The sequence below is a fragment of the Kryptolebias marmoratus genome, linkage group LG20, assembly GCF_001649575.2.
Source record: "Kryptolebias marmoratus isolate JLee-2015 linkage group LG20, ASM164957v2, whole genome shotgun sequence".
In the NCBI taxonomy this organism is placed as follows: Eukaryota; Metazoa; Chordata; class Actinopteri; order Cyprinodontiformes; family Rivulidae; genus Kryptolebias; species Kryptolebias marmoratus.
In genome coordinates, this window is record NC_051449.1 from 9,304,404 (window position 1) to 9,320,707 (window position 16,304).

At 43.5% G+C, this 16,304-nt stretch overlaps 2 protein-coding genes across 2 annotated transcripts; both read right to left on the reverse strand.

Moving 5' to 3' along the window:
• Positions 1-300: 300 nt before the first annotated feature.
• Positions 301-5,620, reverse strand: ube2v2 (ubiquitin-conjugating enzyme E2 variant 2). Its single transcript, XM_017426091.3, has 4 exons — positions 5,493-5,620; positions 1,277-1,425; positions 1,053-1,178; positions 301-940 (listed from the first exon to the last, which is right to left on the reverse strand). The coding sequence occupies exons 1-4, from the start codon at positions 5,506-5,508 to the stop codon at positions 794-796; spliced, it is 438 nt and encodes a 145-aa protein (XP_017281580.1). The 5' UTR covers positions 5,509-5,620; the 3' UTR covers positions 301-793.
• Positions 5,621-7,109: 1,489 nt separating this feature from the next.
• Positions 7,110-16,159, reverse strand: mcm4 (minichromosome maintenance complex component 4). The gene is made up of 17 exons (XM_017425934.3): positions 14,117-16,159; positions 13,218-13,295; positions 12,950-13,108; positions 12,709-12,872; positions 12,518-12,622; positions 12,331-12,426; positions 12,109-12,204; positions 11,121-11,259; positions 10,762-10,982; positions 10,498-10,618; positions 10,021-10,280; positions 9,297-9,662; positions 9,036-9,163; positions 8,434-8,641; positions 8,090-8,318; positions 7,738-7,871; positions 7,110-7,533 (listed from the first exon to the last, which is right to left on the reverse strand). Exons 2-17 carry the CDS (start codon positions 13,279-13,281, stop codon positions 7,438-7,440), a joined length of 2,586 nt encoding a protein of 861 aa, XP_017281423.1. The 5' UTR covers positions 13,282-13,295; positions 14,117-16,159; the 3' UTR covers positions 7,110-7,437.
• Between the last annotated feature and the right edge of the window lie 145 nt (positions 16,160-16,304).

The window sequence follows — 16,304 nt, forward strand, 5'->3', positions numbered from 1 at the left end:
TTGCAGACAGTGATTTTAATTTCAGGAAAAAAAAAAAAAAAAACTCACAATTTCAGACACCTGCCATTTCCACTAGAAGTTAAATGCAAGGGTTTCCAGAACAGAACAGGCTTCAACGTCTGTTACAAGTCAAAGAGCCGCAGAACACAAACAGAATGGTAATCGTGTCAAATACAGATAGATATTTATATATTTATTTAAAAAAAAAAAAAAAAAAGAAAATCTCAACTTGTGACACTACTTGTACTACAGCCACAGGTTCAGCCGTCGGGATATTTCAGCGAACCTGCCAGTTTTTTGTTTTTTTTCTTATCATTTTTTTGTTTTTAAACTAACAACTCAAAAGAACACTTGGCTTCTCTTTGACTAGGTATTAGTTACAGAACATGCCCTCCGACAGCCATCTTGTCATTTACTTCAGTGATTCATCGTTTGAACATAAAACTGAGCGTTGGAACAACCTGTGTGGCGTCATGCTTCCCTCTTCGAGCCTACTCAAGCTGGAACAGGTCAAACAGAAAAGTCATTGTCAAACTAACTTTATTGAATAAAGGCAGATAACTGTGGTTTTGATGTCATAACTATCTACTCAGTGCTTAACTGCAGGGAGATTTCTCTCTTCTTTTTTTTTTAACATTATTATTATTTTTTTAAATGAGCTATGTAATAAGAAAGTCCAATCTTGCTCTTGTAGACGATACGGTTGATGTGTGAAATGAGCCTCTTGATGACTTTACACAATATTTCTAAGAGAATAAGGTTTAAGACAGAGGGTCGAAACAATCCATGACGATTAAGTGCTGTAGGTTTGTCCTTCTGGTGGTTGTGGAAGCTTCATATTTTCTTTGGACATCATTAGACGCCTTAACTCTTGAAGAATAATTTTAATGCTATAAGAATTCTGCCATTTTGCCAATATTGGTATGCTACGTGAATCCACCTGTGAGACAGAATAAAAAAAATTAAAAAATACTTTTTAGTCATTGTTACAACAATACAGATGGTGACTTGTTACTCTGAATAATTTCTAAACTAAATGCTTGTATATTTACCGTTCCATTGGAATTATTTATCCCATTCATGCTAATTTTTGTTACAAATCTAACAGTCGGTGCCGTCTCTGGGTATCTAGGTCCACATTCCACTTTCAGACTGTATATCCTGTTCTCATAGTTGGTCTGAAATTCAAACAAGAAAAAAGAAAAAAACACTTAGATTTGGGTAAAATGCATTGCATTTACACGTGGACTTTCTGAAACAAGTGTCCCCTGCTTACTCTTGCCGGTCCGATGATCATGCCTGTCCACCGTGTGAGAGTCATGTCCTCGTCGTCCTCAAGGCCCCAGCTGACCGTGCCGTCACCCTCGCCCTTTTGGCCCTCTTCGAGCTCCTCCAACAAGCGAAAATTGCGTGGAACCTTAACTCCTGGAAGTGACCAGAAACAGAACGTAGACGCAGTTTGAAACCGACGCTCTGTACGAAAAAGGGAATGATAAATAGAGCCCCGTCAATGAAAACTGGATGTCCGTCCAGCGTCTAACGTTCTGTACAAAACGCTATCCGAAAGTTAGAAACGCGTAATGTAAAACGAACAGCAATAAATCAAACGCTGCACGACTAAACCTCCATTTGCTACTCTTTAATGACCATTTGCTTTTTAGGATGCTTTTGCACAAAGAAAAGCTTTAATAATAATCGTTTCTGAATCATTTCTTTCTGAGTTGACATGAATGACTGACAGGTGAACGGTATAATAACTGCAACCATTGGTCCTGACATTCATCGAGGGGGTGTTACACCAACACATAATCCATTCACTCATCTAAACGTTGTCAAACACCAGGCAGAATCAGAGTCGCCTCTTTCCTCCCACAGTGGAAAAATCTGCTCAGAAAGACTCGAGGATCGCTATAAATAGCTCACAACAAAAGGACCCCCCCCAAATATGACACATATCTGCACCCCAGTAGCTCAGAGCTGTCCCACTCTATCAGGACAGTCTGATGCTGAAGATGAGGATGGATGAAGAGTCAGCGTTTTTCCCTGACGGTATCATTAAAGGAGTGAGCTGTACTGTTAGCGGCAGACAGAGCTTCAGTCGGGGGGGCTTGTAGATCATCAACAAAAAAAGAAATAAATAAAAGCATTTAATATAAATAACTTCACCCTAATGTGTTTGGTTTGTTTACATCTTATATTGCGGAGTTGAAAAACATCACTTTACAGAGCTGTGAGTGGCACTCCGCCAAAGTTTTTTGACATTTTCGAGACCAAAACTTTCATTAACCGTTTCAAATACCAGGCAGATATAATGCATCTGTAAAGAAAAGCTGAAACGAGCAGCCGACTGGTAGAACGGCGATTGATTGTTTGTTTTTTTCCAGATAATTTCATTTTACAATAGCGATATTAAAATGCCGTCACTGCCAAGTTCAAGCTGGTTATCTCGTGGAAACTGCAGTCGTAGCGGCGAATAAAACGTGTGACAACAGCACTGACTGATACGAGAAGAGACTCGACAGGCTGCTGCAGAAAACCTACAGCGTGAACTGTGTTTACCATCTGTGAAACTGCACCTAACTGGATGTCTCGGTCACAAGATGTTTATTTAAAGATATCTGATCCGACTTAATGGTGAAGCTTGGAAGAAATCTACAGTTGGGAAACAGTCATGGGATGCAGCGCGCACGCTCCTGTAGTGCTGACTTCTAACTAATGACTCAGGGTAACATCCGGTCATCATGTGACCAGTGTCGTAGAGGCCAAGTCGATGAGAACGTCGTGCAAAACTGTTCAATCAAGTGTTCAGCTACAGGGGAGGAAAAAAAGACAGGACTTATTGGAAGACTGATGATGTGCTGGCATCAAATGGGCATCCTGACAGGCGACGGCGGCCGGAGAACGATGAGCTGCTCGCAGCTTATGACTGGAGGAGCCGTGGAGGTTGAGAGAGAAATTACTGGTATTCAAGAGTGTGATCTTGAAGTCAAATTTACAGAAAGAGTAAGTGAAAACTAAATTTAAAAAAAAGGCCTTGTGACTGAGGCAGAACACCGAAAGAGAAATTAAAATCTGCCTGTCGCAGAGTCGCTCGTCTCACTTCCTCCGAGCTCGACAGCCGCGCTGTGGTCGAACATCACAAACGACTTTTTAAAAACCAATATTCCACCCCAGCTCAGCAGCAGCGACTGAAAAACATAAATCACATTCCATTTCGTTTGCAGGTACTTGCTAGCATGAAACAGCTCGAGGCTTCTGCCTGCGTTTGCATACGAATGTTTAAACACGAACACACCCACAGCTAATTTGGCAAATTTTAGCTGCAAAAACAGAAACTGAAGCACGGGAGGGCGTAAGACACAACAAACAGTTATTGGTTTTATCAAATAATCCTATCCTAGTTTATTTTCTCTTTCAACCGCAGCTCAATACATAACACTCCTATATGCTAAAAGAAATGTCTGCAAAATGGCTTTTACACAGACAAAACAAACCGAACTTGGAGACGACAGGAGCAGCTAAATCCTACGTTTTAGAAACTCATCATTTTCAACAGATGACAAACTATAAAATGACTTTAAGCGTTAAAAAGATTATCTCACTGCTGGTAACTAGTTAAACAGCGTTCGTAAGGGGCGTTTAGTTTCTTTAAGTCACAGAGGCACGTGGTCTTGTCATTTGAATTTCAAACATGTTATTTTCCCCTGAAAATAGAGTCGTTGCAGGTGAATTGAACCCAATCAGTTCAGTTGTGAGTGACTCCAAACCATCTACAGAGTTGTATTTTGACACTTGCAAAGGAGCCTCTCTCCTCTGACAGAGGACACGCCTGGGTCTTAAAAAAAAAAAAAAAAAACAACGAAATGAATGCTAAATAATAATTGCAGAACAGGTCGGATCATTATGTATTCATTTCCAAAGTGTGCTTCAGTGGATTGAACCGAGCTGGGCACAACGTGGGCGACAAAATAATGTGCATGGTCTGAAATGTGCTTCTGCCGAGCTGCGTGCACAAAAATGAGGCTGTGGTATTCAAAAAAATGCACATTTTCCTACAATATTGATTCACGTTTGAGCACAGCGAGACACCACCTTAGCAGTTCTGGTCACAGGTTTTGTAAAAGTTTGACAGGAATGTTTACTTTACAATGACTATAAACCAGTTTGGTACCAGTTAATGTCGGTGGAAACGCTCCACATCAGTCATTCTTCTGGTTTGTGTTCAATATTTTATCCATTCAGTTCATTTGATTTAAGCGTGATTATTATTCTATTCTATTATTCTAAGAATTTTCCACAGAAAAGCAGCGCTGAACAAAAATCTGAGATATGCGCAAGAGGTGTGTTTCCAAGTCAGGTTAAAGTACCTCGACAGGTCCTGCCAACTAATCCGGAAAAACACTTTCGATCAGCAACTCACTTCCTAGTTTCACTGCAATGTCTTCAAAGTAAGTGTGCGTTTACCTAAAAAGCATTAGAAAACTGAAATAAACGCTATAGGAGGAAACGCCACAAAATAAATAAATCTTAAATATTCAGCGAATTTAAATGGGTTCTTTATTTATTTTTCTTTTTAACCCTGTCTTCAACCACACTTGCAATTGAGCGATAATGCAGATGTGGGGCCCGACTATTTGCTGAAACGAAGCGTACCGTCTGCGTTAGCTAGAAAACGTGACCAACCCCAGCAGCTCGTATGCTCCTATCCAATGACAGTAAACGTCCACTTTACATGAAATAACTGCGCTGTTTATTGATGCTTAATGAGAGGATTTTAAAAATATCTAAGAAAAATGAATTAGTAAGGCTAGCAAGCGTGGGGCTAATGAAAACAGCGGCGGGTCTGGTTCTCCACAAACATTTCCGTCAACACGCTCATTCTGGCGATGTGCGGCGTGTCTAGGAAAGGGCATACATTTCCCCTCATTTCTTATTCTTACAGTACTGCGAATCAACAGCCATCAACGCGTACATGTCTTGTTTATTTCCCCTGAAAGTTTCCGTGTTGGATGAATCGGATAAAGTGGGCATGTAGCTCTGACGGGCTCGGCGCGTTGCTGGAATATTCTAGTTGCTAAATTAGCCGCCATGCTAGCCAGCGGTGCCGTCTGCGGCTGCTTTAACACTCTATATCCCTCCATCGAGCCATGAAACATCCTTGGGGGCGTTATATTAATAGGAGGGGGGTTGTTATAAATGTAGCTACAAACTACCAGCAACCTTGAGGTTTTTTTCTGGCTGACGCCTCGCTGTTTCAGCTAACTCGCGAGCACAAGGCTACCGACTGGCCTTGCTTCAGCTCCACGGCATAGATGCAGCCCGCGGTGGATCGCTCAGAACGAGACTCCCGGAGGCGAGAGCGACCGTGTAATCTCTTTCTCCCCCTGCCGTGCTTTCTCCGTGGACGGGGAAGCACGGCAGCGGGAGAAAGTGCGCGGTTCGGCCGCTTTTTTTTTTCCGTGCCCGTGCGGATGTTAGAAAAGCACCCAAACCTGAGGAGGCCGCCATCTTCTTCAGTCGAGTCCAGAAGCGCACGAGAGGCGTGACATGAGAGCGGCTGAGAAGGGAGCGAGCTGCAGCGCACTGAGGCGGCCGGTGCCGGTACTGCACGCGGCTCCGCAGCGCACGCGCCCCACTTTAATCACACCCGGGAAGGCGCGGGCTGCCCGAGGCCAGAGACACCGAGACACCGAGAAACCCTCTGCAGGACTTCCAACACCTTGATGCTACTAACTGTGTTTTTCTACCTCATGCACCTCATTTACTCAGTACCATGTAGTGATCAACACCGTCCATCGATTACTTGTTTAATTTAGAAATGTACCTTTTGTGTTATTATAGGCCGTCTTGTATTTATTGTACTGTATTGTAATGTCGTGCACTTTTGTTCTGTCTTGCACTGTGGTCCCGGAGGAATGTTGTTTCCTTTCATTATGTACCTGTATGTATCTGAGACGACAATAAAGATTCTAAGATTCTTCATTCCAGGTGTTCAGATCCTATTTTTTTTTTTTTTTGCTCCAGTTTCTGCAGTGAAAACAGGACAAAACTCTTCCACACGCCACAAGTGCAAATTGTTTTATTGCATACATTTATGAAGGTACTATCAGAGCAGATGCATTTATATTTTGTGAATTTCTTTCTTAAAACAATAAGAGAAGTTGGACAGTCTGTGGCTCTGCTGCACAACTTTATCTTCTTTAGTCACAGGTGCTCAGTTGTTTTGCACTGCTGATATTTTTTATATATAATAAATGACAGTTTACTATTAAAGACAACCAATGGCTCACCGGGGTGTCGATCCAGGGCCCCTGAGGTTTACGGGGCCACAGTACTGTTTTTCCACAAAGGATGTTTTTCCAAAACACCTTCTTTCACTTATTTTTAAGAAAAGAGTTTCGGTTTGTTGAAGCCCCCCCACATGTCGATTAACAGCTTCTTTAATGGTTTCTGCTGATTTTATGATAGTTTGTGAATATTCTTTTAACTTTGTAGAAGACTGATGTTATTATTCTGCATTTTCACCTTCATCTTAAGGCCCATCTGGCTTATTTCTCATAAAATTAGGCACCAGGTTTACATTTTTTGCTTCAGATTTGATTTTTTTGTTGTTGTTTTTAATCAAACGTTGCAGTTTACTTTGCTCTGTTGGAACCTTGAGATAAATGGAAGATAGAAGAAGGTTGTTGCAGTGTTTCCTCTTATCTGGCTCACTGATAGTCTGTAACTTGACCTTTTCTCCCTTATTGCCATAACACTTTATAAACTATTTGGTCCATAAATAAAAATGTACTTGATTTTTGTTGTTGTTGTTCAGACCTATCTGTGATCTGTGAACTGTGATGGAGGGATTTTTAAAGTTTTTAAATTTAAAACTTTCCACATGCTGCCTTTTTTAAAAAATAGGCTACTGATGAAGAATAAATAGATTAATGAACATTTTGCTGTTGAACTCATACTCAATTTGATGTATTTTGCTCATTAAAAATACAAAAATAGCTTTAATAAAACGTTATACACTGCTACACATCGAGAGGAACCTGTGCTGTTGAAGTACATTATTTAACATAGGAGGGAAGTTTTAATTTAAATATAAAACTATTCAAACATTTTCAACGAGCAACACTTTATTTATTAACATGAAATCGACGCTACATTTCACCACATACTAGAACAGCAGAAATATTACTTCAAAATAAGTAACAAAAGAAAAAAGGAGCTTTTAAATATTAGCTCCATTCATTGCCTGTTTCCATCCACATCTTTAGATCATAAATGGCATTAATTCCTCACAAAAACATGAATCCTGCCTATAAATCTGAGTAATATATCCAAAAAAAGACAAACACTGCTTCTTTATTATACAAACACTTTTTTTTTTTTTTTTTTTTTACAGGGAGTAAAGACGACGGACATCAGGAACAACTGCTGTTTGCTTCAAGCGAGCAGGCGGACAGTTTTTCCGGTCACGGTCAAATAGTCGTCGTCAGCGAGGGCTCGCAGCGCCTCATCGAACAGCTCCTTGGTGATCGCCTGTGAGCAGCGCGACAAAAGAGGAAGGACAAAAAAACGGGAAGTGAGAGAAAATATTTATATACTTTAAACACGTTATGAAAGCAACTTGGTCTGAACTTGTAATAAATGTTGTAATCAAAGTACACAATGTTCTTTTTTTGTGAACATGGATCCATCATGACTGCAAACAAAAAATAAACCCGACAGTGTCAGAGAACGTACAGTTTCCGACTGTCCTCTGAGGTCATCGAGCAGCTGCTGGTACTTCATGGCCGGCGTCTTCCCTTTGGTCTGAATCAGCTTCCTCAGCGCCTGGGCCACCTCCTCCTTACGTTTGCGGGCTGTGGCGCTCATGCCTGTAAAAATCAGGGAAACCACACACTGACATTAATTTGCGGCAACTAAAATACAAAAAAAAAAAAGTCAGAAAATGGAACTCAAATGTCCCAAGAACCCATATATACACTGAAACGAACCGAAGTTTCGATGGAGAAGTTATAAACGAGCTACAGCTCCGTCATTTCTCAAAGTAAGTCGATATGGAAATATAAAAAAAGGAGTCTTTGACGCGTACCCGTCGTCAGAATCGAGATGTCGACAAATCCCGTCCTGGGGTCCGTGGCCGACTGTTTGAGGGCCTCTCTGTGCAGCCGCTTGGCCTCCTCCACGTCGATGGTCTCCACCTTCTCGGAGAAGCGCACTTTGGCGTGCGCCTCCGCCAGGCGGATCAGCGACTCCAGCTGTCTGGGGTAGGCGGACACCATGCCGTGACCACTGCCGATCTTCCTCATGTCAACGTAGGCCTGCGGGCGAGAGGCGAGGGGCGAGGGACGAGGACAAGGTCAGCTGCGGCCGCGAGCGACGGACACCGAAGCGATGCTTCATGGGGGGTGGGGGCTGGTGGAAAAACAAACAAACCTCGATGAGGGCCTGGCTGGCTTCCTCGCTCAGCCTCGGACTGATGTACGTCCGCGCGTACGCGATGTAGTCCTTCAGCACGGCCATGTCGAGGAACTCCTCCTCCATCTGCTCCTCGCTCTGGTAGTACAGGGACACCAGGTGGTGAGCCAGCCTGCGGTCGTAAGCCTCGTCCTGGGGATCCAGCATCAGGAAGATGAGGTCGAATCTGAAGGAGCGCAATATGTTGTGTGAATGCAGGAGCGTCAATGTCACGCTTAAAGTCTTCAAACGCTCGCTCATTTCTGGCATTACGGAGGAGCTAAAAATCATTCAGCTGTTGAATTCATCCGGAGAGCATTCTACATAAATTTACTATAACTTTCTATTGTAAAAGGGGGGAAAAAAGGGCAAAAATCTCCTTTAAATCAAGCTTGTCTGCTAATGGGATCAAATTATTAATCAGTTTGCTGATTTAATTCAATAATCCTGCCTCAGTTCATCACTGAAACTAATTTTATATTGTGTAGAGAAAGGATGTCTAAACTTCAACATAAGAGACAATCTTTGATGTTCTGCTTCAGGTCCCATTCCTAACCCATTTGCAAACGTTTTCCCCTCACCGGGACAGCAGAGTGTGAGGCAGCTGGATGTTCTCGATGGTCGTCTTCTTGGGGTTCCACTGAGACTCGACGGGGTTGGCAGCAGCCAGCACAGCAGTACGGGCGTTCAGCTGGCAAATGATCCCCGCCTGCAAATACAGAAATAATGTTTAAAAAAATTAAGTTTCTGTTCAAGGTCTCACATATACAGCCAAGCTCAGACTTGCGTGCTCCCGAACGCTTTCACACGTCGGAAAAAAAAAGACAATCTGCGCAACACACCTTGGCAATGGAGAGGGTCTGCTGCTCCATGACCTCATGCAGCACAGAGCGCGTGTTGTCGCTCATCTTGTCGAATTCGTCAATGCAGCAGATGCCGTTGTCGCTCAGCACCAGCGCTCCCGTCTGCAGGACCAGCTGCCTGGTCTCCGGATCCTTCATGACGTAGGCGGTGAGACCCACGGCGCTGGAGCCCTTCCCCGACGTGTACTGGCCGCGGGGCACCAGGTTGTAGACGTACTGGAGCAGCTGGGACTTGCTGGTGCCGGGGTCGCCGCAGAGGAGGATGTTCACCTCGGCGCGGAAGTTCCCCCGGCCCGTCTGGCTGAAGTCTTTACGAGTGCCGCCGAACAGCTGCAGCAGGATGCCCTGGAACAGAGAGAGGGGGGAAAAATGCTCTAAAAATACTCGAGTAACAAGGTGCCTTTAGGCCACAGAAATTCTGCCGAGCTGTTAAAGTGAATGATCAGGCTGCTCCGGCCTAACGCTGTGGGGCAAAACATGGAGAAAAACTGGGAGAATTCATTCGTTTACAATCCCAGTCCTCTTGGGCGGCTCAATACCCATGATAGTCTACAGTAGAAACTCTATTTGGTGAGAAAATGTTCCTGTAAACGGCCTTTATTAATCTGTACAACTAGTTAGCAAGGGACCTGATGTTTTCTTTACATCAAACCTGATTGGATCAGCGTGTAATCACGTCACCCCCTCCCGCTCCCGTCCCCACCTTCTTGATGTCCTCGTGCTCGTAGATGCTCGGCGCCAGGGCCGCGGACAGGCGCTCGTAGACGTCTGGCTTGGCCGCCAGCTCCTTCAGGGTCTGCACGCGGTCCTCGGTGAAGAGCTTCTGCTCTGCCTCCTCGTCCAGGCCGTGCAGGCGCTTCTCGTCCGTCTTGCGGAAGTGGATGGCGTCGATGTGGGTCTTGTAGACGGACTTCACGTTGCTCTGACGCGGGTTGACGCGCATCGGGACGGCCCTGTAGACGCCTGCGCGCGGAGGGCGGGGGACAGAAAGTCATCCCGTGTAAGTCGTGGCAAACAGATCAGAGATGATTATCGCTCTCCCTTCGCAGTGGGTGACAATAAATGATGTAAACGGATACAGAAATAAGACAACACACCTTATAAAACTAAAAGACAGATTACTTGGGGATAAACATGGCCGGCATTCACTCAGTAGAGATTTATTAGGAGTTTTTATTACCGGTGATGTTCACTCTGTCTCCTGGCTGCACTTTATCTACCAGGTCGTTATGAGCATACACGATGGTAGTGTGGGGCGTCTGACCGGCTGGCATGTCTTCAGGGGACTCTTGAATCTTGATCTGTGGCAAAGGAACATCAATAAACGAACAGATGTCATGACCTCAGCCGCAACACATCCCTAATTGCCACCCGACACATCCTGAGAGCAGGCGTCGGCGGCGGTGAGCAATCTGCCCCGCGGGCAACCCTGGCGAGCTCTCACCATCTGCTTGTCGGAAAAAACCGAGCGGTTGTGAACGAGCGCCAGGCCGTGGGTGGTGTTGCAGTGGCGACACACGGCCGGCTCGGCGATGCGGCCGCGATCCACCTCCACGCGGGCGCTGAAGGCGCACACCTGGCACTGGAAGAACGCCTCCTGCATCTCGGGGATGAGCTGCGAGGTGCGGATCACCATGCCGCTGATGGTGATCAGCTGATCGATGTCTGCGGAGGCGACGTGCGTTAGTGTTCACAGAGATCCTACACTAAATATGGGACGGAATATTTCGCGAGTGTCATCTGGTGACATGGCCTGGATTCAAGCAGGCAGACACACACACACACACACACACACACACACACCTTCTGGATTCAGGCTCCTCATGTTTCTGGTTTTCAGGGCGTTGTAGGGGCGGACTTGGATCTGGTACTCGAGCACAGAGTCGGGGAAGCGCTCAAAGAAAAGCTCATTGACCGCCATGTCAAAGGTAGGGATAACTTCCTGCAAAAAAAAAACAAAAACAAATATTAAATTAACTAATTTTGACAGACAACAGAAAGGAGGAACTTCTTTATATTTTATAGATAAGGCTGAACTAACAGAGTTTTTTAAATCCATCTTTAGCTGTAAAGTTTATTCACTGCAGTTTCTTTCATTAATGTAAACCATAAGAAAAGAAACAATAGCAGAAAATGTATGGGGTTAAACAGACAAAACAAATAAAAAAATGATAAAAATGCAAAGAATTGCACACAATATCTGTTTGTTGGTTTACAGAAGCAAAAAGGGTGAGAAGTACCAACTTATTTCATCCTGCCCCTTCCCCTAACATATAGAACATATAACTATCATAATTACTTTGTATTTACATATTTTTTTTCCATAAATCAGCTCTCCTGCTCACTCTTTACACCCATCTGTGTCTTAATGGGTGGTTAACCAATAAAAAATGTCAAAAGGAGCCTCTAAACTTGTGTCCACACGGCTTATTTCATTGAAATAAAAGGACTTTTTGTTTCATTTCCATTTTGTTGGAGATACAAGGTTTCTGTCTGACAGTCACAAATATAAACGCTTGTAAATCAGCACTGATGTGGCTGCAGAAGGCTCCAATCAACCTCCGGCTTTCCACTGTGTGTTTAACTCTGCCACGGGCAAATGTCTCGCATGAACAAAGAAAAAAAAAAAAAAACAAGGTTACAATGCGCCGCATGAGCAAAGATCATTTGCCTTTCAGATGAGAATCACAAAGAATAATTCTCAAAACTGCACGCTGCCGAGGCAGAAATCTAAACGGTCCATGCCACCTACTCTAGAAGGACTCATCTATTGCAACACGGAGGATGTTACCTGTGGGTAGCAGACGAGCTGCCTGTACATCTCCGCGTCGAAGGACTGCACGTGTTGGCAGTTCACGTTCAGAACAGGGTCGCCCACGACGCTGATCTGAGAGAAGACGAGGGAAAAGATTAGAGAAGGATGGAGAATTTTTTTTTTTAAAAAGCTTTGCAACATTAGGATCTGTGACCCTGCAGGGAGGTTCTGAGCACAATAAACCCACGGGTGCTTTACCTCCTCCAGTTTCTGCATGTACAAAGGCTCATTTAGGTCCAAACCAGCGTTCTCGTCCTCGGTGGACGTCGGATCAATGAACCTCTGCAGAAACCTCTGGAAGCACAGGAGCAGAAGAATTCCAATGAGCTACCGTTTTAACGAAAGCAAAGATCAGAACAGAGCCGACGCTAAGTCTCCATCATACCTGGAACTTCTCCTTACAGGCGCCCACGTTGACGTCAGTCCCCCAGATCACCAGCCTCTGAGCAGCGTTTGGCTCGCTGGCTGCGGCGCCGCCGTCTGCGCTCGGCTGAAAGAGGGAGGTGAACGTCTAACTTCAGCACTTTTAGGTTTTAATGCAAACACGAGAAACGAGCCTTGGCTGCTCAGACTGACCGCGTCGGAGTGCAGATCGACTTGAGGAGCCTTCCTGACGGACCCCAGATCGGGGCGCTGTCTGGCCGGGGTGCCGCGGACTCCGCTGCGGGGGGTCCCTTCGACCCTGGAGCTGGGGGTCCCATACATCAGAGGGGAGCTCATGTCCACTTCATTTGGCAGAACTGCGGGAATCAAATTATTAACGATTAGCACTGATTTCATTTCCTTTCTTACGCAGCGACAGAAACCTTGAAAGGACCTGATGGTCGCGGGCTGGAGAACAGAGAAGTGTCCTGCGGGGTGGCGGGGCTCAGCATGTCCGTGGCCGGGGAGACGGGCATCGGCATCAGGTCGCCAGTGGACGAGTCCTGACCTCTGCGGCGCTGAGAGGAGGGTGAGGTGGGGCCCCGGCTGCTCGCTGGGAACACACAGGACAATGAGCCGATCAAAGAGTGACTTTAAAAAATATAAATAACAGGACGTTTTCATGAGGGCGAACACACGGGAGCGACATCTGATGAACCTACGTGTGGACGGGTTGGAGCTCCTTCCACGTTTTCGGCCTCTGGGGGTTGAAGCGGGTGAAGACATTGTTGTCGTGATACCTGTGTGGAAAAGAGATGAAATAACTGCGTGCACAGACACGATGCATAACTCTGAAACTTGTTTTACTGATGCAGTTAGTTAGTCGTACATCTGCTTCTTTTATTTTTCACTTTTAGCTTCCTTCCTGTGATAAGCTGCACCTACAACAATGTCTTTAATTTAACTAAATGTTTTAAATCATTTTTAATCTGCAGTTTAAACTCAGCTTCGTAGCTGCCCACAATCAAAATGCTTTGGTTAAAAAAAGAATTTAAAAAAAATTGTAACAATTCTTCACTAGTTGGCCTACATAAATAAATAGATTTGGCTTCACTCTTGATGAACGAATAATGGCATGGTGGAACCTGTCGTGTGTTTTTGTTGGCTTTAGATCAGATTTGAAAAGTTTTGTAACTCTGTAGAGGCTAGTTTATTTTATATTATGTCCAGGATGGACTTTTTTTTGTCTCTCAGCAACACAGATCAGACAGTCGAGCGTTCAAGTGTTCATCTAAGAGTCGAAAACTATCGTTTCAACCACAGTTATTTACAAAACTAACATTTAAATACTCCAGCCCGTTCAGCTCATGCTCGTTTAACGTGAACTTAAAGCCAGATAATCATTTCTAATGAAACTCACTTCGGCCACCATTCGACATGTGTCTGCAGGGAGACAATAACGCATCTCGGTTGATCTATTTCACTTTATTACAAAGCAAAAAGTTACTTCATTTGTAACAAAACTCCTCCGTTTACATTCACATGAGTCCGTCTAACAATCCACACAACAACTCCGAGTTTAATGTGACTAAAATGAAAGAAATCGTGTTTTTTTCCTCACCTCTTTTTCTGCGTCTGTCCGAGCGATGCAGATGTGGCGCGAAACTGCGAGTGACGTAATTTTCGCGGGGAAGTTTGAGCCAATGGGGAGCCGGGATTGTCCTCCTCCTTCCGGCCGACTCCTTCACTTCAGAAAGGGGGGATCCTGTGGAGTTTTTTTACGCCTTCAGCTTAAATTAAAACAAAAACAAACGGTGTTAATTATTAAAATAAAGTAATAAAATGATTTTGAAGCCACTGTTTGGTTTATGTTTGCTGTCGTGGAAAGGTTTGGCGTCTCCGACAGAAAGTCTTTCGCGCGTCGAAACTCTGAGCTGGTTTGGTTTGGTCCAACAGTGACTGACTTGTCTGCTTCCTCCTTGTGATGGATATAAAGAAGTGACATTACAAAAAAGTTTATTAAAATAACATTTAACCCAGCTGAATACATAAAAAACACCTGATTTATAAACATAACAATTCCATTAGTTCCACTTATTTTAATTAATAAGTTCAGGATTAATTCTACTTTAATGCTGTTTGTAATGTCTTCTCATACACATTCTGCCAGCAGGTGGTAGATTAATACATCCAATTATTATCATATATTCTAATGATTTGAAACAAAATGTTTAGGCTACACGAATTTGCCCATTTAAGCCATTTCTCCAAAGCATTTATTGCTAAACTTACATTTTATGACTCAGCTCCCTTCTTATATGCATACAATTACACATAGTTAGAAAACACAGGCTGTAAATTTACATGTATGCGATTTTTGGAAATAATTTAACCCTTTTATACATGACTTATGATGACTTCAGCCAGGATTTTTTTATTTATTATTTTGCTGTAATGTTTTTCTTTTCTTATGGCATAAAAAGGGTGGGAAAAAAAAGACTTATTTTCTCTTGTTGCACTTGCAGTGGATAGCCAGTTTGTTGCATTATCCACTAATGTCCACTGTAGGGGTCCATGCACATTTATAAAATATAATATAACATAAATAACAACATATGCAAGAAAATGGCTTTTAAATAGCTGTGCACTGCGGTGACCACTATGGATGAAAGGGTTAATCATTCAGCTCTAAGGTATCCTTGGAGAAAACACTCCCAGAAGGCATTGATCAGAAGTGATCGATACTCACCACAAAACCAAAACTAACCCAGGAGGAAAACAGGAAGGATCTGTCACCTGTAGGAGTCGATGGCTCCTCACTGTCCTGTCACCTTTATTTCCTCCTCACAACAAGAACAAACCATGCATCTTATGATATCTAAAGGAAACTTTGTGTCCTCCTTAAAAAGATCTATGCATCACAAATAGGTATGAATGGTTTCAATCAGCTAATGTGACATGTGAAGGTCTTCAGCATACCTGGTTTTTTTACCTGCAGGTACAAGCGCCGACCACGGGGAGGCGCACTTCTTTTATGTCAGGGGGTAGAACTTCGGGAGAGAGGAAAAGTACTGCAAAACTTCATAAGACGAAAAACACGAGAAACATTTCCGAGAAGCTTCGGTCCCTGCGTGATTTAAGAGCACCTCTCAGACACCGGCAGCCAGCAAGACAATCAAAAACATGTCTTTATGCCAACTTTAAAACCTTTCAAAGTCGACTAATTAATGCCTGCCAAGAAACACAACACTTGACAGCTTAATTCAAATTTATTCGCTCTGCCAAAGCGCTTTCTCACCCCAGCGACTGTGGCATGTTTTTTATTTGATATCAAATCTGCTCCACTGAGCCTTGGCTGTTAAAATTATTTTATAAAAAACAAGAGTTGAGAAATTTGAATAACATTGTGACCTAATAGTATATAGCTAGAATTTAAAGATTATTAAAGTAACTTTATCTCAGTACAGCAGCAACTTTCTTGTTGTAAAATACAAAATAAACTGTAATAGGTGATAAACAGGTGTCTGCTAACATTAATGACTTGCTTATTTTTGCTCTACTTGTGAAACTGCTTTTTTTTTGTAAACAATCTAAATACTTCCTTTTGCCATTGTTCACGAAAAGTACTTGTGTTCTTGGTGGCAAAATATTCCTGTTCCCAAAAATAAGAACACATCCTGAAGTATGTAAACAACTCCGAACCATTCATACAATCATAGTAAAAAAAAAAAAAAAAAAAGTGGGTGGCATGAGGGACACGCCCCCTGCCTCAAGACCACGTGACCTCTGTTTAGACTTGACTGGCTCGT

Coding starts and splice junctions, on each gene's coding strand:
- ube2v2 (XM_017426091.3), bottom strand. Junction 1,179..1,276: donor TGATCATCGGACCGGCAAGA/GTAAGCAGGGGA, acceptor TTTGAATTTCAG/ACCAACTATGAGAACAGGAT. Junction 941..1,052: donor TAAATAATTCCAATGGAACG/GTAAATATACAA, acceptor TCTGTCTCACAG/GTGGATTCACGTAGCATACC.
- mcm4 (XM_017425934.3), bottom strand. CDS start 13,281: ATGTCTTCACCCGCTTCAACCCCCAGAGGCCGAAAACGTGGAAGGAGC. Junction 7,872..8,089: donor CATCTCGATTCTGACGACGG/GTACGCGTCAAA, acceptor TGATTTTTACAG/GCATGAGCGCCACAGCCCGC. Junction 7,534..7,737: donor TCAGAGGACAGTCGGAAACT/GTACGTTCTCTG, acceptor CGCTGCTCACAG/GCGATCACCAAGGAGCTGTT.